This window comes from Pseudonaja textilis, chromosome 1 (assembly GCF_049901715.1).
Source record: "Pseudonaja textilis isolate UNSWEBS1 chromosome 1, rPseTex1.2, whole genome shotgun sequence".
In the NCBI taxonomy this organism is placed as follows: domain Eukaryota; kingdom Metazoa; phylum Chordata; class Lepidosauria; order Squamata; family Elapidae; genus Pseudonaja; species Pseudonaja textilis.
In genome coordinates, this window is record NC_141990.1 from 246,542,619 (window position 1) to 246,565,301 (window position 22,683).

General features: G+C 35.5%; 2 protein-coding genes across 17 annotated transcripts in view; one reads left to right on the forward strand and one right to left on the reverse strand.

Annotated features, from left to right (window-relative positions):
- Positions 1 to 8,728, forward strand: part of PAX6 (paired box 6) — a 29,400-nt gene extending 20,672 nt beyond the window's left edge. For 10 of the 15 annotated variants that reach the window (XM_026704415.2, XM_087921205.1, XM_087921203.1 and 7 more), the window contains 4 exons: positions 488 to 638; positions 881 to 996; positions 6,289 to 6,439; positions 7,952 to 8,728. In XM_026704415.2, coding sequence (XP_026560200.1) covers positions 488 to 638; positions 881 to 996; positions 6,289 to 6,439; positions 7,952 to 8,037 — 504 coding nt within the window. In that variant the 3' untranslated portion in view covers positions 8,038 to 8,728. The remainder of the gene's footprint in view (positions 1 to 487; positions 639 to 880; positions 997 to 6,288; positions 6,440 to 7,951) is intronic. The other 5 variants (XM_087921202.1, XM_087921206.1, XM_087921204.1 and 2 more) reach the window with 1 other exon arrangement.
- Positions 567 to 22,683, reverse strand: part of ELP4 (elongator acetyltransferase complex subunit 4) — a 158,499-nt gene continuing 136,382 nt past the window's right edge. For both annotated transcript variants that reach the window (XM_087921211.1, XM_087921210.1), the window contains one exon: positions 567 to 803. In XM_087921211.1, the coding sequence (XP_087777337.1) occupies positions 669 to 803 (135 nt within the window). In that variant the 3' untranslated portion in view covers positions 567 to 668. The remainder of the gene's footprint in view (positions 804 to 22,683) is intronic.

Below are 22,683 nucleotides of genomic sequence, written 5' to 3' on the forward strand. Positions count from 1 at the left end.
CACATTAAGGCTTGTTTTGTTTGGTACTCTGTATTTTCTTTTGTTGCAATCCACCTATAGTATTGAAATGATCAGAAAAGCAGGCATTCATCCATTCAGTAATACATTAATCGATAAAATAAATGCAAATTCTGGTGAAGTTATCTGCATCTTTCTTAAAGAAAGCAGTGTGCATGTTCACCTTCATCTAGAACTCATCTAGACAGATGTTCTCATTCAAATGTAATAAATATGTTCCCAAATTTCCTATTTGGAAAGTCCACCATGCAAAGATAATCTTTCATGGTCTTTGCTAAACTTTTTTTTGCACCAATGAATATGGTAATAGATCAAAAATGTGGAAGCGAGTATTTCATGAAGATGGTCTTTTTATTTTCACACATGTTTTCTCTTAGTTCTACAGCCATTACTGAGTTATTTTTCTTCTTTGTATGATGCATTTCTCTTTCTCCTCCTTGAACTAATAGGAAATATATTGTATTGGCAGGTATGGTTTTCCAACAGGAGAGCAAAGTGGAGACGAGAAGAGAAACTAAGAAACCAGAGAAGACAAGCGAGCAACACCCCCAGTCATATTCCCATCAGCAGTAGTTTTAGCACAAGTGTCTACCAACCGATCCCGCAACCCACAACACCGGGTAATATGCTTTTAGAAGTATATCATGCAATTACTCACCCTTTCTGGGCAATGCCATGGAACACTGTCTTGCAACTTTACCCAACATGGAGTCTTCCAAATGTACTGGCTGGGCATTATGAGAGATAGAGTCTGTCGCGTCTGGGAGCCACCAAGTTGGGGAATGCTGCCAAAAGTAATGCAGTCATCTGATCAAAGTGTAACTAATACATCCATCCTCTCTATCTATCTATTCTATTATAGTTTCCTCTTTCACATCAGGTTCAATGCTGGGCAGAACAGACACCGCGCTAACAAACACATACAGTGCTTTGCCACCCATGCCTAGTTTCACAATGGCTAACAACCTGCCTATGCAAGTAAGTATAATCCACTAATATGCTGTCTGAGCTGAGTAATCACTGGGCAGAATCTCTGTCCTTTGAAGTTAGTAACAATTCTAGACTATAAGGGAGATTTCTCCAGGGTTAAGAGGATTTTCCGTATCAGGATGCTATCACCAAGTGTGCAATCTACCCAATATTTGTGGGATCTTATGCATATTATCAGTCTGATTCAACAAAATGGGAAAGCCTGGACTACTGCTTTGATTCCCTCCCCCTCACAATTAGAAACACACACACATGCACACACATGCACACACATGCAATAAAGAAAAGGAGCTTTGATGCTTACCAATCATCATGCTGATCAGAATCTCTATCTAGTGATACATTGAAACATTTTTTTTGTGTGTTTTAACTATCTTGGTTATGACAGATGTCTAAAAGCTACCAATTGTTTAAGCGTCACTAATCTGGGTAAAATATTCCTTAGCATGTAGACAGAAAGTAAATTGGGATAGTCTGCTAGATTTTATAGTTTAAGTATGGTAACAATAAAAGACTCTAGAATTGAAGATGAAGAAAACTAGGAGTAATGCTTTCATTTAAGAAACAGAGAACTATATATTGTCTTTTAGTATAAAAGCAAAAAGGCAGCCTGCTCCTTAATTCTAAATGGATCAAATGTTTGACACTGTCCTTCCTGCTATTTTTATCTGATCCATTAGTGATAGAAGCACTGTATTTCTCAGATTTTCAAAGTCTGTCTAGCTAGTAAGTCACATATGGACCAAGGCAGCAAATGGTTTGTTTCGGGAATCTTGCCTTTCTTTCAGCAAGGTGTTTTAAAGTCAGTGAGTAGATATGCAACATAATAATAATAATAATAAAAATTCCTAGAAAGTGAAATTCAACAGCTTCTGTGGGCCCTTGGAGCTCATATAGAGGTGCAACTTAGAAGGCAAACATCTAAAACTTTCTGGCAAAGATGTAGATTGCTTCTTCTGGTTGATTTATCTACATTATCTGAGCCAAAACATCGGCACAGCCAGTGTTGATATGATGTGGTTCAGGTTCATTGCTCAGCATGAGGCTCACATTTTGTGGAAATAAATGAAATAAGAAGAACAAAGTGGGAATGTGTGAACTGATAAATAATGAACAAGAACAAAATGGCACCTCCCTTTGCTAATCTTACGTGCCATAGCTATGGTCAGGTTGCACTGTAGTATAGGATTTTCAAACTCATATTTGTTTTAGGTCAAATAACTTGAACAAGTTGCCAGTAAATGGATGGCTGCTTTCAATTCCTTAGGCTTTCAGTGACTTCACCATTCCAAGTCATCCTGAAATGGGTCCTCTGTTCCTATGGGAATCATAGTATTACTGTAGGGCTATTTATAGCCAGTAGAGCTGCCACTTCTTAATGATTTATTCATTAATTAGATTTATCTCCCAATTTGTCTTCGGGAGATGAAGCAGCTTACTTAGCATTCCTTTGTCTAAGTTATTCCTCACAAGAACAACATTTTGAATATGAATAGCATATGAGATTGTGCAAAGCCTAGAGTCAACCATTGAGTTTCCATGATAGAGAATGGACTTGAACCTGGGTCTTTGTGGTCCTAGTCCAGGGGTCCCCAAACTTGGCAACTTTAAGACTTGTGACTTCAACTCCCAGAATTCCTCAGCCAGCATAGGAATTCTGGGAGGAATTCTGGGAATTGAAGTCCACAAGTCTTAAAGTTGCCACATTTGGAGACTTCTGTCCTAGTCCAACACTTTAACCATGACACCACACTGTCTAAGAACATGTATATACTTTGGGTTTGTATTTCTTCTAAGCATTAGAGTATTCCTTCTTTTAAATATGCGCTTAGAATGTTAGTGCTGTTACAATGGTGTTGCACAGTAGAAAACATGGGCAGTTATTAATCCGAATTAATGTAATCTGACAAAAATTCGGAGTAATATCAATGAAGTTTGAAATCATATTCTTATAATCCCAATTCTATAGGCTATGAGACCCTTGAAAGATAAATTTTCTAGGCTCTGATCTCAAACAGGCAATCTTGCTTAAGCAACAGGAACATAAAGCTAAAGAGCGCTTTGTTGACTTCCAAGAATCCATAAGAATTTTTCTCAGGCCTCCATGCTATGCATCTTTTACTAGAAAATTAGTAGACCTGACTCATATCCAAAATACGCAGTCCAGTATAGACTGATACATGTATTTTGTCTCTACTGAACTGTGATCAATGGTACTGATCTGGAGAAAGTTAGCAAAGAAATTTCCATTGAATGTAAGTCAGTGGTCATTAAGGACATCTTGATAACATTTGGAATTGTTGTTTGAGTGATACTGATGGGTTGTCTGAATATTTGGTACTTTCTTTGAACCTACATAGTATGGTGTAATGGAATGCCTGTTGTAATGAAATGCCTTGCTATGAATTGCCTGATCAGTTTTGGTAATAGTTCAATGTAACCCCATTTTTTCTCTAGCAAGGACAGTAAATTCAGACTCAAGATTGTTTTGCTAGCATTAGACACTTGGTTTGGGGCTGCATTTAGATTCCTGGAAATGCTTGAATGGTGCCTATCCTATCCATTCCACCACATTTCTTTAAAATATCAGATTGATTACAAAATTGTAGAAGAAACCAAAATACTGTAGAAATTTCAGCGATCATTGAAAGAGAAGTGTAAGGCATGCTCATTTTTTTTTATTTGAGGGATTTTTAAAAAAAAGTAAACTAAGGATGTCCTAAGCACTATTTTACTTCTTAAGAATTCCCCTTCTCCAAATTGGTTTCTGGTCCAGCCCAACTTCTATTCCAATTTTTATTTTGCCATTACATTTAGCCACTAAAACCTGCACCCTAGTATATTGTAGAAGAAAATAGGCAGATCCTGAGAAGAGTTTTCCAACGCTTACCCCTTATAGTGTAGCCTGGGAAGTGGAAGAAAGGATTTGATTAAATCATCCAGAGACTCTGAATCCAAAAGGCAAAAAGTTTCAACTGGATAAATGGAAAAAAAATCTGTTTAAAAAAGTATCTAACTAGAAAAACTCATTAGTATAGAGCTGCTATGGAGAAAGAGCTTATTAACATGCTAGCAGACTTACACCTTGCTGATGAGACACCATGGCTATTGGCACCCTAGAAATACCCAAGGGGAAGCAGAGTATGTGAACAGCACCTGCAGTTCTAAATAGCTGTGTTGAAATGAACGTTGCTGCTAACCCTCGTGCTTGTAAGCATGCAGATTAGTATTCGGGAAAAGAACACATTTCTAGGCCCCGAATCATTGTTGCACTCTGAGGAAGATAGCAAGTTATGGATATTCAATGGCTGAGCTTGAACAACTATCTTATTGAGCGTCTTAAAAAGTGTAGCATAAAAAACACCCTACATTTGCAAACCTCAGAAGTTAGAACCTATGTCTCTGAATACAAAAAAAAACCACAACCTATTTAGAGATTAAATACTTTTGAGATCTTTTAGGTATTTCACCCAACTTCCAACTTCCAATTGTTGAAGATAATTCTATCAAGGAGAAAAAGTTAATGGGACAAATTATTGGAATTATATATGATTATACTTGGAAAATTTATAATGCTATATATGCCTCTGTAATAACCAGGCTAATAACCAAGTGAATACACACATACATATACATATTCACACACACACACACACACACACACAGAAAGAGAGAGAGAGAATATATTATACATACTGTGTATGTATGTACACCCACAGAGATCAACTTCAATTTACTTAATATTAAAATTTGCTTCCGGAGCAATATGCATAGAATTATACTGCAAAATGAAATACTTTGCACTTAAAGTTCTGTCTTTTTTGTAATCAGGCGCAGCTAAATATATCAAGAGTTTCAATTTTCATAAATCCCAGCTTCATGCTGACTAGAAGTTATAGGAAGTGAAATGTAGCATATATGAAAGAAAAGGCACCAATTGAAAAGTGATGCCAGTGTTACTGACACAGTTTTCATGCCTATCCAGATGACTGATATTCCACATATGGCAGTGTCTTTCAAATGGAAGACTGAGACATACAAGATTTGGATGAAAAATATTTTGCATTGTTGAATGAAATGAAAATTGCACAAATGGACTCCTCTTAGCTCTTTGGGTATTTCTCCTCTTTTGTCACCTTCTCCCCAGGTTTCTACATGCTCCAGAATCTAATCTAAATGGTGTGAGAAATACATTCCTTCCTTTTGGACTGAAGGAAGACAAGACTTGCAAACTGGAAATATAGATCTCCTGTTATTAATATAGAATAGATGCTTTGGATGGGCACTTAGAACAATCATGAAAGATCCAAGATTTTCTCCTAAATTCCAGTTTTGGAAGTGACAGTTCTGACTGGACATGCTTCACTGTTAGTTCCTTAGCTTGCGAATGTTTTGAAAGCTTTTATGAAAATAGAGGTGAAGTGGACTTTATCCGTAGATAGGAAAGCAGTGTTTAAAATTTAAATGAAAGGATGCCACGGGTCTGTTTCCATGATGTGTTTAATTGGGCAGAGGCTGGGCTGTGCCATCATCATAAAGCTTGTCAACTAACCTGGAAAATTAACCTAGAAAGATTTAGGATGAACTAATCTCCCCTCTCCCAGTCAATCATGCCATGAAAACAGGCTTTGAAAGGGTTAACAGAGAAGTGACCCTTTGTCTCTGAAACAGACACAAAGCTGCAGAAGGGCCTTGCAGAAATGCAGCTTTTCTAGGCATTGTATCACTGTTTCCTTTCTACTTTTCACCCTCTGAGACCATCACAAATGGGGTAGAGTTGGCGCTGAATGGAAAAAAGGGGTCAGCTTGGGAAAGCCCTCCCTCTGACTCCATCCACAGTGGCACTGAACCTAATTAGGCCATCAATGTTTCCCCCTCCCATTATTTTTTTTCTAATGGGGGGAAAAGGAACTCTAAGCCTGCTTTATGATGAGCGGGAGGACTTAAAAATAGCTTTTACGTGGCTGCCTTATTGATGCATGTCAGTGGCTGCTAGCACATCAGGGAGAGTTTGTTGCCCTTGGGGAGAAGTTGAGTCAGTTGTGTTGGCAAACAAGAGCCAACCTCTGTATGCTAGAAAATGCAGCTGGGCACCAGAATTTCCTATTTCAACATAAAGCTCATCCAACATAGTGGAACAAATCAGTAAATATGAATGTTGTGCAAGTTTGTGGAGATTACATTTGGGCTGTCTGTTGAAAAGAAAAAAGAAGGGAACATAAAATGATCAACATTACTTTTAGTAATGAACATGATATTGGTCTTTTTTTTCCCCCACAGCCCCCAGTACCCAGCCAGACTTCTTCTTATTCTTGCATGTTGCCCACAAGTCCATCAGTAAATGGGAGGAGCTATGATACATACACCCCTCCTCATATGCAGACACATATGAACAGCCAGCCAATGGGCGCCTCTGGAACCACTTCAACAGGTGAGCAACCATTGGTATCTTCATCAGAGATACTTTATGAGGAGTGCTTACCCATGAATCAGAATTTTGATTCCTTTGGGCAAAAATTGATGACTTATTATCAACTCTTAAACAAAAGGAGAGGGCATAACATGTAAGTGTTTAAGAGTCTAATTAGATATCATTGGAGATTATGAATAAAATAGCCTAATGAACAAGAAAGCCCTATTTTGTTAGAAATTCACTGTTAATGTAAATCATTTATACATTAATGCAAATGCTGTAGTTCAGCACTTCTTTAGCCATGTAGAATAATTGATAATTCTCCACTAATTTGGGGAAAGGAGGGTATCGCAATATAAAAAAATGTGCAAAAGTGCAATCCATGTTTATAATCATATACAATATAATAGTACAGTAATCATAAATTACTAAGATAAACGTTTGGCAAGATTTAATTCACTTTTGTCTCCATAGTGGAGATGGAGATAAAAATTAAGGAATTCAGGAAGATAAAGCTCAGTTCAGTTGAGGGACAAATGCTAGTGCTTGACCTTAACCGAAAGACCATTGTAATGGAATTTTGTAGACCAATCCTTTTATCAGATAAATAATCAAATACACTTTGTCTATCTAAATAGTTGAAATTTCAAAGTCCCATTAGTCAATGGAAGACTTATAATTTATCATACACTACGCTCCCAAGCTGTGCTTGCGTTGTATTCCAAATAAATAATAAACACAATTCATATGCTATACATTAGCATATCATTATGTAGATTCTTATCATTCACATTCCTTGTTATATGATGTTTCTCCCTTTTATTTATTCAATTGTTAGTCTCTTTTTAAAGGAATATTATAAAGAAAAAAAACATGTAATTTGCACATATTTATCTATTGCAGAATTAAATTGCACTGAATCCAATGTTACCTTACTTCTCCCAATCCTTGCACCATCCTGAATATCTGCTATACTGCTGGATATCTTTTAACCTATAGATGGACATACTGTAATTATGTTATTATAATCATTATTATGTAAACCATTGGAAAGGATGGTTGGGAAGTGAGAGAAACATATATGATCTGGGCACTTATATACATACATATATAGAACCTCTTCCAGGATTCAATAGCCAAAATAAAATCACTTATTATTTCACAAGGATATCTGTGCATGCATAAAAGTTCTTGAAGTGATCACACTGAGCATATCAGAATTCTCAGTGCCTTAACACTTTAAGTTGCATTCTTATTCATTGGTTTCGCAAAGTGCCCCTTGTCATAGGGACAAGTCTGTCTGTCTGTCTGTCTCATCTACCTACTTACCTATCTACCTATCTCTCTCTCTATCATCTATCTATCACCTACTTACCTACCTACCTACCTACCTACCTACATCTATCTATCTATCTATCTATCTATCTATCTATCTATCTATCTATCTATCTATCTATCTATCTCTATCATCTGTTATCCAGCGGTTGATCTATAAGCATGCACCCAAACACATTTTCCCCCTTCTTCAAGGTCTAATTTCTCCTGGAGTGTCAGTTCCTGTTCAAGTTCCTGGCAGTGAACCTGATATGTCTCAGTACTGGCCAAGGTTACAGTAAACCATGGGCTGATTTTGCAAATGGCTATATGGACATCAATTGGAGGTTGATCTGTAATTCTAAAAGAAGAATGACTTTCCACATACTTCTGTACTACAACTGCATCCTGTGATGTAACACACAAGGAAAGACTTTAACATGGACCTTTGTATATTGAAGGAATTATATCAGTTGGAACAAATCTTCATTTTGGTATCCAAACTTTCATTCATTTTGGTGTATTATTTGTAAATGGGCATTTCTATGTTATAATGAAAGAACAATGTAGACTGAATGGATGTTTGCTTTTGTGTTGGTCATGAAGTTTTTTTTTTAAAAGGAAGCCATGATCAACAACCTTTGCCATGAATTAAGAGTTTTATCAAACTGTATTGAACTACTTCTACCAATTTGTTCATAGATTCCAGACTATGCTCCAAGTCTATATTATTTCACTGCATATAATTCAACTGGGAACAATTCAGAGTATATTTCTGTAAGGAAAATATCTGTTGAAATTTCCAAAGGTTATAAACAGATGATGCTTATTTGCAAACATAGGGTTAACTTCAAAGAAGAAAAGTTTGATAGGGAAAGGGTAGATTGTGTCTCTGATATAATCCAATTTGTTTTATGTCAAAATGTAAGTATTTGTCTTCCCTAGAAATCTCCCAGAATGATTTCTATAATAAAGTTAATTTCATTTATATTCAACAAGAATATTCTATAGATGTTTTACACACATTTTCATGCATCAAACATTTCTTTTTTGGTCAGCAAAAGTTAATTGTTCTTAGCTATAGTTGTACTACTGTTCACAGTCCAATCATTTTGTGCATCTAGAATTCATTCCTAATCAATTAAAAGTGCTTGCAAGAGTTTTAAACCTAAGTGTTTTGAAGTTGTTCACAACGACATATCAAAATTAACCATTGTTGATTGTAAAAACCATGCCAAAGCCTTTGTATTTCCTTTATTATACTATTTTATTTTTAACCTAATAGTGTGGTGTGGCAAATTTTGTTCCTTGTTAGGGTTTAACTATTTTTTTACACACAAACAAATAAGTCTTTTGCCAGTACATTTGCAAGTTCAAAATGAGCATTCAGAAGTAATTTTTAAAGATTTTATCACTTATTTTGGAATCTCAGTTGAAAAGAGTTTGCTAGAACACCAGACTTACGTATAAAAGTTTTTTTTAATAATAATAATAATAATATAATTCTCCAGTTGCAATGAAATATTGTATAAAGAAATATTTAATAAGGAGGAAACAGCTAACTTTTAAATAAGAGTTACATTATAAATTATGTTGGATAAATTTGAATTTAGAGAAAAGACGAACATTTTCTACTTATTTCAGTTAAGCTGCAACACTGAAAATACTTATTTTCAAATAAATCTAATTTAAAGCTAATGGAATTAAACTGGAATATCTGGTTGGAAGATAATTTTTTTAGGGTTTGTTTTTTAAATTATTGAATGGGTATGTTTATTACAAAAGTAAAATTCTGTAAGGAAATGAATTCCTACATGTATTCACAAAAGCACACTTTCTTAACATAATTTTCCCATGAATTTATAATCTGGCTAATATTTTGGTGCCCTTTGCACAAGACTGAAAAGGTGCATTATCAAGAGACAATCAGAGAAAAGAAATAAGGATACGATAACAATGTAGATTGTGACTGGTCAGTGAAAGTGAAAAGGTTTTAGTCTGTGGTGGGATTCAAATTTATTTACAACCAGTTCTGTGGGCATGGCTTGGTGGGTCTGGCAGGGGAAGAATACTGTAAAATCTCCAGTCAGGGGTGGTATTTGCCGGTTCTCTGAACGACTCAAAATTTCTGCTACCGGTTCTTCAGAACTGGTCAGAACCTGCTGAATACCACCTCTGGTTTTAGATACTTTGAATATAAACATTCCTGTAGCTATGAAGGAGCTTATGATCCAGCTGTTACTTATCAACACTGCATGAAAGAAGAGATCTGATGATGTGTAAAAAAAAATTATGCCCGGGAAGCCTGCAACTTAAAGGAAAAACCTCAAGAGATCCTTCTAAAAGATAGAGGAGATTCTCACCTTCTCCTTCATGGTGCAATGTCTGAATCATGGTAAATGCAAGAGGGTGTAAAACAGCTTTAATTACAGCACACGCTCTCCACATGAAATGAGGATGGTGAATTTTAATATACATATTTTAGAAAATTTTGTGGAAAAACACAGCTTAGGATCTGATTAAAACAAAACTTTTTTTCTGGCAAGTTATTTTAATGCTATTTATACCAAGAGGATATTTCATGTACAGAATATGTTGATGGCTATAATTGATTAGACAGCTAATATTGAACAAAACAATAATACATAGCAATTCAAAGAAATGCCAACAAGTTTGAAGAGAAGTCTGTCTTAAGCTGTATTTCTGTGTATTTATATATACCTGGGAATTCCCTTCTGGAACTCAGTTGGATTTAATTTTGTGAGAGTGAGTATACAAGTATTGCTGGTCTTCCAGAAAGTAATATTAACTTTTTTAAGGTCCAAAAAGCACCCCAAAGGAAATTTTCTTGGGTCTATGAATGAGAATGATCTTATTCTATCATTAACATCATTTTATGGTACATAGAAACAAACAGGGCCTCTTGAATACTTTTTCTAATTGGGAAGGGTTCCCCCCCCCAAATTATCAAAGAAAAGATAAAGGAGAAGGAGAAGAGGAGGAGGAGGAGGAGGAAGAGAAAAAGAAGAGGAAGAAGAATTGTGTTCTTTTTGGTGGTATCAACATGGAGCCAAATCTTGTCTGAGGGCATATCGCAAGATCACAGATTTTTATTCCAGATTAATTAATTTTACTGCCCTCCTCTGCTTCTGTCTTTTGCATCACTTAAAACAGAATTATAATAATCAGCATGCTATATCTGAGGCAATGAATATGTAAAAAAAAGTTTTTAACCATCTTGATTATAGGTTATTACAATGTGTTAAAGGGTAAAATGTGTTTAGAGATTTTAAGGATGTACCTACAGAGTTATTTTTAGATGATTTTAAATTTAAGCTGCTCCTGTGGAACAGTTTAGCAGCCTCCTCAATATTGTTTTTCATTGAAGGGAAGGGGTCATGAAAAATATTTAAAGAGCTTGTACTTCTCCTTGTCTTCTTCTGTCCTTCAGTTTTTTTTATGATTGATTAGACAGCTGCTACATCTGAATCACTTATTGTCCCAGGGTGAATCAAATGCCACAACAGTTTAATTGATTTTTGAGTGGCATTTGGTACTTTTGCCAGAAGCCTCATTCCAAAAGTGGTCCAAAACTGTCATGTGAAAGGCTGGCTGTAGGTTTCTGTATTGGTGAAGACCAAAGGAGTCTTTACACTGTGCAGACTTCAACTGGCTTGACAGTTCTGGATGTTGAAGTCCACCCATTGTAAAGTCACCAAAGTTGAGAAACACTGCATTAGAGAACCAGAGTTGTGCACAGCTTTGTGCTGGAAGAATCTTGTCTAGACAAGACAAGACAAGGATTCCTAACTGAGAGGGAATGGTAGAAAGAAAGAATGTTACACAACAAATAGCGTGAATTTCCATTCCAATTACTTTACTTTTTCAAGGCCATTCTAAGATTATAAAATAAAAGAAGCACATCATGTGCAAGTTCAAGTAGTTTAAAATCCAGGTGGGATTGCTGGATCAGATAGGATTTACTTACCAAGTTTCACATTCTAATAAATGGTTGCTAAAAAGAGAGTTGTATTATGAGTATGACAGGCAGAAGACTATTTTTAAATAAATATTTTCAAATTAACATTACAAAGCATTCCCCCCCTCTTTTCTGTTATTCTGGAAAATAGCAATGAGCATTTCCAGTTTATGTGTTCTTAGCCTAATGATGATTCTGATAAAAATAAATAGTTCTAAATACATTATGCTTTAGGTCACTAGCAGGAGTTTTTGTTCATCCAAAAAAACTTTATTATGAATGATCAATTGTTGACAATCCTAGCAAGTCTTATTAGAATATTTATTAATTTTTATATGCATAAGTTGTAAATTCTTCACTATTTCCATCACTTATTAATCCAATTCTTTAGAATGAATTGTAAACTGACTGATCCTTATTTGCTTGATTTTTCTCAAAATCAAATCATAGTTGAAGTTCTGCTTTGCATAGGCTAGTTCCAAGTCAATGACACTTGACTTACTCATATTCTTGGCCAGGCAATTTCGTGTACATTTTTGCATCATCATCATTATTTTTTGCAATGTAATTGAAGGGAAATCCAGCTGATGGCCTTATCATTTCAATTTCAATTTATGAGGCTGGATTCAGAAACTGTCTTTCTGAATGGAGGGGCTCTTTCTTGCACAATGGAACAGATATAGCGATCCTTGGCCCTGGACCTCCCTTATGTCATAGTCTGTAATGACCTCCAGATTGACTTCCTTGGATTGGAGAGCTCTGCAAAGCAGTGCCTCTAAGTGTGGCAATGAAAAAAATGTTTTATAGATGGTACCTGCCTCCTGCGAGATTGGCAAAGATGTATCCCAACATGAACCTGGCATGTTGGAAGTGCAAGAAGAAAGAGGGTACTTTTTTATCATATGTGGTGGTCTTGTTCAGAAGTCCAGAAGTACTGGCTTAAAATTAAAAAATGGTTGCAAGAGATCCTTAAGGAACAAATAGAATTGGAACCAGAATTATTCTTGTTAGGGATATTTAAAAAGAAATGTGGGAAAATATATAATATATAAAGTTATACATTTTAATGGCTGCTAGAATTGCCTACGCTCAATGTTGGAAGCATAATTATGTACCATCAGACAAACTGATTATTCAAAAAATAATGGTTTGTGCTGAGATGGATAAATTAACCCTGATGTTACAAGAGAAAGAGGACTCTGGATATTGTAGAATTTGGGAAAAATTGTATGATTGGATTGAATTAAGACAAATGGATGATGAAAGAATTAATGATAAGCAACCTATAGATTAAAGATTTACATTCACATTACCCTCCCCCCCATGGGTCCCACTGATATAATGTTATTAAAAATATATTTTTATACCATAAACATAGTGATTTTTTAATGTTATTTGAATGCAGTAAGACATTTGAAAATATCGCTCGAAAATGTCACTTAAAATCTAGGAGGTTTCAATTATCCTGAAATTTTGAATTTCTCCCAAATAATCTGAAAATGAGAGCTCAGCACATCCAACTCATATGCTATTTGATCATATAAATGTGAGATAGGATTTGTATACTTATTTTATCAGTATAATTGCAAATTCTTGCCAAGAATTATTTTAGGACACCCTGTTACTAATTTCAGGTGCAAAATGAACAAGCGCTCTTAAAATTAAAGTTGAAGAATTACATTTTATTTTAATACACTATTAAAAATGTTTAATACACAATCATAAATGTTATCTAATGAAGAAGATCAAGCCCAAATGCTGTTTTCTGGCATATGTTTTGCAGTATTTCCCAAGTCAGCAGCATAGTAAAAAGCAAATAAATATGCAGACAGTAGCTAGTTTTCAGATTCTACCACGACTGTTGTCCAGCAATGACTTTTGACATCTTCAGGGAATTAAATTAGCCACCAATAACATGGTGTGATTGGAAAAGGACAGATCAATTAAAATAGAACAACATGCATCATGTATGTCCATCATGGCTACCAAAGATGCCTGAGATTGATTTGCCCTTTTCCAATCACACTGTGTGATCTAATTTTCTCAGCGCAACACCTGCAGGGGTTTGTGTTAATTTGGGGATAAGCTCTTTTTACAGGGTGATGTTATGACAGACGCTTAACACTGTCTTCCTTTTGTTCTTGTTTGCTTTTGTGCGGCAGGCTAACAAGAGTGGTTCAGCTTTCACCTAAGAATGCCACACATTCTGTTTCATTTATTTGTTTTGATTGGGAAGGCAGAAGCATCTCTTCCTGTTATTTTCTTAAAGGAAAACGTTGCTTTCCTGCAAGTATTGTGGGGATTGAAACAGATACTCCTCAACCGAACCTGCAATCAGAATCTGTCTGAAACAGTAGGCCGTTGAGGAGGGGTGCATTTTCTAGATGGTGTATATGATATTTTAAACAAAAGCATGTGGTCAGAAGGAATGCCTTTGTTTTTGCTTCATTACTATGCTAGGTAAGTTCAACTGGAATTTGATATTGAATTGAGTGCCAAAAAAGCCCACTTGGACAAAGAGACATAGGGACTGTTTCTAGAGGACAACTGGGCAGAACAACTAGCATTCTAGAACACAGGAGCAAAATTAGAAATGATCTTGATAGGTTAGTAAAGTTGGCTGAGAATAATAGAATCCACACCCACCCTCCATAATACTCATCTGCCTGCTCTTTGTAGTAACCATTGGTGGCACCTGCCCACTTGTCTACCTGCTCCCTGCCCAAATGCTTATGACTGTTGTCCACCAGCTTGTTTGTGTGGGAATCCCACATCACTCTACATCATAGTCACACAAGATCCTTATTTAACAAGCAGTGTAATCCTGGAGCTACAACAGCAATCTGGAGTTCTGGCTTTGCTGCCACTAGACTAGGCAATGTCATCACATGACTTTGCACTTTAAAACTGCATTGCTTAGTTTGGGTCCCAATTGCCATCATAACCTGAGGACGACCTGTAATAGTTCTTTTTTAGCCTCCACTGATCAGATCAAATTAAAGATTCATAAATTTGTGGACAAGTTCAAAGAGTGCAGTGAGAATGGTTAATGAACTACAATGATGGGAGTTTGAAAAATTAGGATATTAACCTAAATAAAAGCCAATCAAGGGGAGATCATACGGTTTTCTTCAAGAACTGGAAGTAGTGCCCCAGGCCTGAAGACCATGGTCTGTTGTTTTGTCACCCTAGAAGGTAGGGAAGACAGATTCTGTTTAAATATCAGGGGAAGAAGTATCCAAATTATAAGCTTTTCAACAGTGAAACCACTTACCAAAAGAAGTTGTTGAGCATTCACGTGTTGGATGTTTTCACACAGAAGCTAGACAGCCATTGTCAAGGATGCATTAATTTAGATTTTTTAACTGAGTAGAAAGTGGGACCAGTGGCTTAAATGTCTTAAATGTTCATTTTATGATTCCCTGGAAGCGTCTACCTTTGACATCTTTTGTTTATGCCATTTCAGAAGACTGTCTTCTTATAGCTCATTCTGGATCGTAAATGAATAGATTGTAAAAAAGAAGAATGTTTTGAAATAATTGGGTAAGATATTGATAGATTTACACCTTTTAAAAAATCAGCATTGTTTTTCTGGTTTTTTTTTTAAATTTATAAATATTATAATTTATTACTACGTTTCTGCTTTCCTGAAATGGCAAGAGGTAATATTTAAATGTGAATTAAATCAGGACTTTCCCTTCATTTACTTTAGGTAACAAAAATTCACTGTAAGATTGGGGTAGGCACAAGCAATCACCTTTTCTCTTCTGCTAAAAGCCACAGTATTTTGAGACTAGTAAAGTGGGATTCATAAACTGGATTACAGGGCAACTGTTGCTAAATCTCAGATCCATGGGTAGCCACATCTTTCTGGATTTGAGCAAGGACAAACCTAGAGAAGGACAGGGTGGAGGTTATCTTATTATACATTTGTCTGACTGCATATTGGGTATTCAATGATTTTTGTGAAATGTTTATACTTATTTTATTTATTTTATTTTATTATGCTTAATTATTTTAATTATTTATTTCACAATAAGTAAATATTTATTTATTTTAAAATAAATATAATTATTATTTTTTATAGAGTTTTATTTGGGTTTTCATAAAACATACGAATATAAATAAAATTCCTTTTCTTTGAGAACAGCATGCTCCCGTGTTATCACTTCTCCATCAATTTGCATAACATGGGGAAATGCTACCCCATAATAAAAATGTCCCCAATCAACACTGGTTCAAGCAGTTACAACAGCTTAATTTTGTCTGGATTGAGCTGAAGTCTGTTCTGCTTCATCTAGACCTGAACAGCCAAACAGCATGTCGAGATATAATACAGTGTGCTGATTATATTGTACCCCAAACCAATGGATATTATCAACAATTTTCATGTAGATGTTAAACAGAAGGAGGGAGAGTATCAAACCTTAAGCACTCCTGAAATGAGGCACCTCCCCCTTCATTAACATTAACTGAGTGGGACTAACAACTGATTAAGGAGGCAAACTGCAGCAGAACAGTGCCTCCCACTCTCAACCTCCACAGCTTGTCCACAAGGATGGATGGATCACCCCATCCTGATTCTGACAAAGATGGAGCATGATCAGTGCTGATTCTATACTATGCCCCAGTATGAAATCCAATTGAAACAAACCAGATAATCCATTTTCTATAGGTGGTATCCATCAGCATTTTTCATATTTTTCCCCCAAAGGGAATATTAGAGACTGGACAACAGTTGGGTAGAATGATGTTCTCCTGCAATTTATTTACTTATTTATTCATTTATTTAGTTCAGGGATCTCCAACCTTGGTGACTTTAACACTTGTGCACTTCAACTCTCAGAATTGCTCAGCCAGCATCTTGGCGACTTTAAGACTTATGGACTTCAGCAAAGCTGGATGAGGAATTCTGGGAATTGAAGTCCACAAGTCTTAAAGTCGCCAAGGTTGGAGACCCCTAATTTAGTGCATGGTGTCTAGAAGTCATGCAATCACTTATATATAAATTCAGTTTGAATAAAGTGTGTGTGTGTGTGTGTGTGTGTGTGTGTGTGTGTAATCTCCTATAATGGAATGCATGGATAAGGAGGATGAGGGAAAGATGCTACCTAGGAAAAAATCAGATGAAAAAAGGAGTCGCCAAAGACTTAATAACATTCAGAAGAAGGCATTTAGGAAGAACCCCACCCCAATTAATCAAATGGCTAAAAATGGCAACATGAAGTTCGAACCTTCAGATTTGCAAGATCCTGTTAAAGTTGCCATACAATAAAGTAGAATTATCTCATCTACTTGTGATTCCTGTCTAGTTTACCCGGGAGGGCTGACACCTCCTGAGATAGATATATCACTGCCTCCTTCAAGGCCCAGCAGATTATCATGGGATTATCATAGGATAATCATGAATAACAAAGGCAGCTGCATTTCCTTTTGAAAGAAAACAAATAAATACCCATGTCAGCAAAGACAGGGAGGTAGGGTGGTGATGATTTCCTAAGACCTCCTTAGAAGAAACCAGATGCCATGATGTCCAGATGAATGGCAGTGAGACTTGAAGTTAAGCTCAATGGACACATTGCCATTGCTGCTACTATACTGAAAAACTTGCCCAGCAGTACTACTACTTGAGCTAGATGACCAGGGCTGGTGGCAGATATTTAGTTTCTGTGCTTTGGAAGCATGGGCACTGAAAACATGAGTGGCATGCAAAATCTGGTTTTCCAGATTTTTGTTCCAAATTACTGCCAACCCAATTCATACAGCTGACCCATACATGGATTTAATTTTTACTTTTGAGCAGCTGATTAATGAGCTGAAAGTAGAGATATTTCTGTTCATCCCTTGTTGTGGTTAGATCACATTTGATCATTCTGAAGGTTGTCAACACTGTTAATCTTTGCAACTTTGCAGAGATTAAACTGATTAGGGAGATGACTTAAGTTTGCTATACTTTTATTCCAGATAGCATTTGAGGAGTTCCTCAACAAACTGGCAGACAGTTCAATTGAATTTTGCAATATACTGTATATTGCCAAGGGCACTATTCATGCACATATGTCTTATTTCAGGCAATACTTACATATTTGATGAAACAGATAATCAACATGAAGTACAGGAAGCTATTTACATAATTTTCATAAATTTGGTAGCCTTTAACATATCACATGATCATTTATTGTTTTGGTTTTGTCTTTCTGCAATCTTCTGATTAAACATACATTGTTTATTGTATTGTTAAAAGAAGAGATAAAGGGACAGAGAAAAATAATCTTCCATCTTCAACTTCACATTTTGTTAAAATGTTTGGAACTGTGATGTACAGTGCAACCCTGAGTCGTGACTGTAATCTGTTCCCAGACTCTGGACGTGACCCGATTTGGTCGTGTCTGGAAGCACGACCGACTGTACATGCATGCAATCAAAAAAATGGAGGCGAAGGGGAAATCAGTGCAGAAAAGAAATCTTTCTGCACTGATTTTGTTCACTACCTGATTTTTGAATCATGACCCAATTCAAAAATTGGGTGGATTTCTTGTTCGCCACCCAATTTGGTCATGAACAGGAGCATTTGCGACCCGAGGTTCCACTGTATACATTTTGCTCTATTTTGGGGATTAATAAAACTGAAATTATGTAACATTTATATGATTTCTGATTAACACTAGCTAGCATGGCCAGTAGGAAGGGAAAAATTGTGTCAAAGTATCAGAAAACTATTGGATTGCATGTTCCTATCTAAATATATGATTGATTTTTTTTAAATGTATCATGCATTGTTTCCTGCCCTTCAAAATAATAATATTCATGTTCGGACAGTAGCTTGAAAACTTTTGTCGGGAGAACAATAACTTTTCTTTTTAATTTTATTTATTCAATATTTATAAAGTTAAAAACATATATAATCTATCCATTTCGGCACATTCATGTATTTTATTATCATGTTTTCTGTAGGGGTCGTAGCCAATTTCCAATTCTGAGCAAAACTTATTCTAGCTGCAGTTATTATATGCAAGATCAAGTATTGGTACTTCTTTTCCATATTTGGTTCTAAGATGCCTCGTAGAAAAATTCCCAGTTTGAATTTTACTTTCAGTTTTGTTATGTCCTCTATCCAAATTCTGATTTTTTGCCAAAATTTTTGTGCATGCGGGCATGTCCATCACACGTGGAAATAAGTTCCCTGGTTGTAATTGCATTTCCAACAATTGGGTGTCACATTAGGGAACATTTTGGCTAACCTTGCTGGTGGCAGGTGCCAGCGGTGAAACATTTTGTATAAATTCTCTTTATAAGAGACTGCCACCATTAACATATAGTTTATCTGCCAAAGATGTTCCCACTGATCTAAGTTAAAATTGTGGCCCACATTTTTACCCCAAGTTATCATGCATTCTTTGATGGTTTCCTCCTTCATTTTATAGTCTAATAGATAGTTATAAATTTTACTAATCATTTTTTTTCTTCTCCTTACCATATCTTATCTAGCTCTTGTTGGGTTGTATAGAAGCCAAATTGTTCTTCATCCTTGTTGTAATGTGTTTGTACTTGTGAATAGGGCCACCATCCTATATCAAGTCCCTGAAGTTGCAGTTGATTCTTAGTTTTTAATTCTTTTTCATTTAATAAGTCTCTACAATTTATTATTTTAGTACAGCCCAAAACATTGGGATGTATTACTGCTTCTATTGTTGATAGCCATAGCCACCTTTACATAATGATTCCTTTTTATTTTTTCCCATATATTTAGCAAAACATCTCTCACCCAGTGTCTTTGGAAGTATGAGTGGAATTTACTCTTCCCGTTCCAGATAAATGTGTGCCAGCCAAGTTGTAGGTCGAAACCCTCTAATGTTAGTATCCTTCTGTTTGTCAAATTGATTCAATCTTTAAGCCATTTTCTATCTGACTTTTCTAATTCAAAAGAAGCATCTAGGACTTACTGATATACATATCTCCTGAATTTATTATCTCAAAATTACCGTGTAAGGTATTTAAAATAACATTGAATTTATATTGCTTTCTATTTATTTCAACTCTCAGGTTGGCTTACATGTTTAAAAAGCAAATTATAAAAATAAAATGTCACAATAAATTGTTTAAGCCATTAAATAATAAAAGCTTGGGAAAAGTGGTTTTGCCATCCACCTAAATACTGGGAGCATAGGAGCAAGGAGTATGTTCCACTGTTTGGGAACCACAAAGAAGAATGCCTTTTTCTCCATACTAATAACCAAGCTTCAGACATCTAAGGGAACTTCAGAAGAACTTATGCTCTGTTAAATACAGTAACTAGACAAGTTTCTAGTAGGAGAAGGGGTCTTGCAGATAATAGTATCCTAAGTTGTTTAATGGGAAATATTATAATCTTTAATTGTGTCTTTAGTGTAGAACTGTATTATTCATTTTTATGAATACCACACTTGCAATGAAGGTTTGCAAGTGTGGTATTCCGGGTTTACAATAAAGCAGTTAAAAAGTTATATAAGAGAATACAGTGGTTAAAAGGTGTAATAAGTCTGAACAAGAATTCAGCCAGCATGACCAATGTAATGTCCTTGCCTGAACCCTGATCGAAAGGGACTCAGTTAACCAGCCTTATCTAATTTACTCCTGCAGTTGAAATCCTTTCAAATCACTGAATAGTTGGGGCCATGTATTTATTTTCCAGTGCTGAAGAATATGTTTATTAATTATAAGTAGGAACCAGACAATCAATTTTCTTCATCCAAAAGTAAATTTCTCCACAATGGGAATATAATTCAAAAGACAGGAATATCTGACAATAATAATACTTTTTTCAAAGTTGAATTAATACGTGTCATAATTGTTCCAACTGGAACAAACGTAATGCATTGTATAAATATGTTTAAATGACACATTTATAACATCTCAAACCCTTAATCATCTGTCTGTCTGTCTGTCTGTCTGTCTGTCTATCCATCTATCACATTTATACAACCAACAGTGAAGTGTCCCAGTAAAGAGGAGGCAGGTTACAATAAAAAACATCATAAAAAACCCTAAATGTTAAAAATTACAATTAAAAGAAACTAGCAATATTATTAATAGTAAGAACCTGGGAGGAATTAATATTAAAAAACAATGCAGCCATCTCATCAAATTGTCATCTCCTTGAGATTCCCCTGGCCTGTTGACAAAGCCATATTTTAAGAGTCTTTACTTCCCAAAGGATATGAAGAATGGGGCCAATTTCATCGTAGGGGGAATGAAATGTTTATGATGTTTAAAAGAATATGTTTAAAAGCCTAGCTCAAGACTTTTATATATAAGTACCATGGAGAGTCCAAATATTACAGTATTTTTATTGGTTAAGACATAATATAATATCTACTGAAGTTTGGAATTGATGTAAACACCTCTTCCTGTTGTCTGGCAAAATACAATCTTAAATTTTGTTGCATTCAGTTGTTATCATTTGCATATCAACTGTTGATTCATTATCAACAGAATTTTATAAATAGCAATTGTTGGGTTTTCTATGTCATAGACTTTAATAATCTCTTGTAATAAATTAGGTGTGTTGAAATGCCACAGATCTACATTGGAATATTATTTTGTGATATTTTAAGATAGCATTGGCTTCAAGCCCAAACATAACTTTGCAGTTGTAAATCTTCAATTAATGTATACCAAAGCAAATAGCAAATTCATCCTTTCACTTTAAGCATGTCAAAAGAAAAATGCAAGTGTTAGTGCATATTTTTGCAAAAACTAAAAAGTAGAGAGACAAATCACTGGTTAAAGAAAGATTCAAGAATAGTCAATTTGTAATGTACATTCAGTTAGGTAACCCAAACAGTGTATGGAAAGGAAGGGAGGCTGTGTGGTGGAAAAATGGAAAAGAATAGAAAATGAGACTGAAGGGAAATTAACCTTTTATTCAACAATCACTGTGTTCCAGCTTTGCAAGGTGAGGAATAAAGGGCAACAAACAAGGCATTTTATAAGAGTTTTGAATAGCAGAGCAGAATGTTCTAGGTACTGATTCACTGTCATGCTCTTGGGATCATATACAGGGAAAAAATGTTTTCTTAGAGTAACATTGCTGGGTTTAGACACATATAACCCAGCTGCAACTTCTTTATTTGGTCTGCTTTGGTCAGTTGAATGGCACGGGATTTCTGAGGCCTCTAGCCAATTTCATTCTGCCTTTGCTTTATCATGACGACTTTTTTTTCCCCATTAAAAAAAGATCAGGGAAGGCTTTTTTAGTGGCAGAAATGGATCCTTGGGGTCTGATAGATTTATGTAAGTGGGGAATTGAACTGATCTTTGCTTGTCTGCAAGATTGAAGGGAAGTATCCTGAAAATAATCTGTAATTTCCTTTCAACCATAGAAGGTAGAACAAGCCATTTGCCTCAAAGATTTGGTCAAGCAGATATTTCTTTTTTAATAGCTGAGTGCTGTTTGATGAGTCATTAACCAAGCTCCAAGGGGTAATGTTTGCCAAAGAGATCTATTTTATATTTTATTGATATTTAGATTATCCGTGAAATATCATAAAAGATAAAGACCCCAAGATAGTTAATATCTCAATTACAAATACAAAACTGATAAAAAAAATGAAAAAAATGATGTTGAGACTTTGGAAAAAATGCAAAGAAGAACAACTAAGGTGATTAAAGGCATGGAGACTAAAACATATGAAGAATGGTTGCAGGTTTGGCTAGTCTAGAGAGAAGAAGGACTAGGGGGAACATGATAGCAGTATGCCAGTATTTGAGGGGCTGTCACAAAGAAGAGGGGGTCAATTTATTTTCCAAAGTGCCAGAAGGCAAGACAAGAAACAATTGATGGAAATTAATCAAGGAGATAAGCAACCTGGAATTAAGAAGCTTCCTAATAGTGAGAACAATCAACAAGTGGAACAACTTGCCTTCAGAAGTTGTAGGTGCTTCATCACTGGAGGTTTTTAAGAAGAGACTGGACAGTCACTTGACTGAA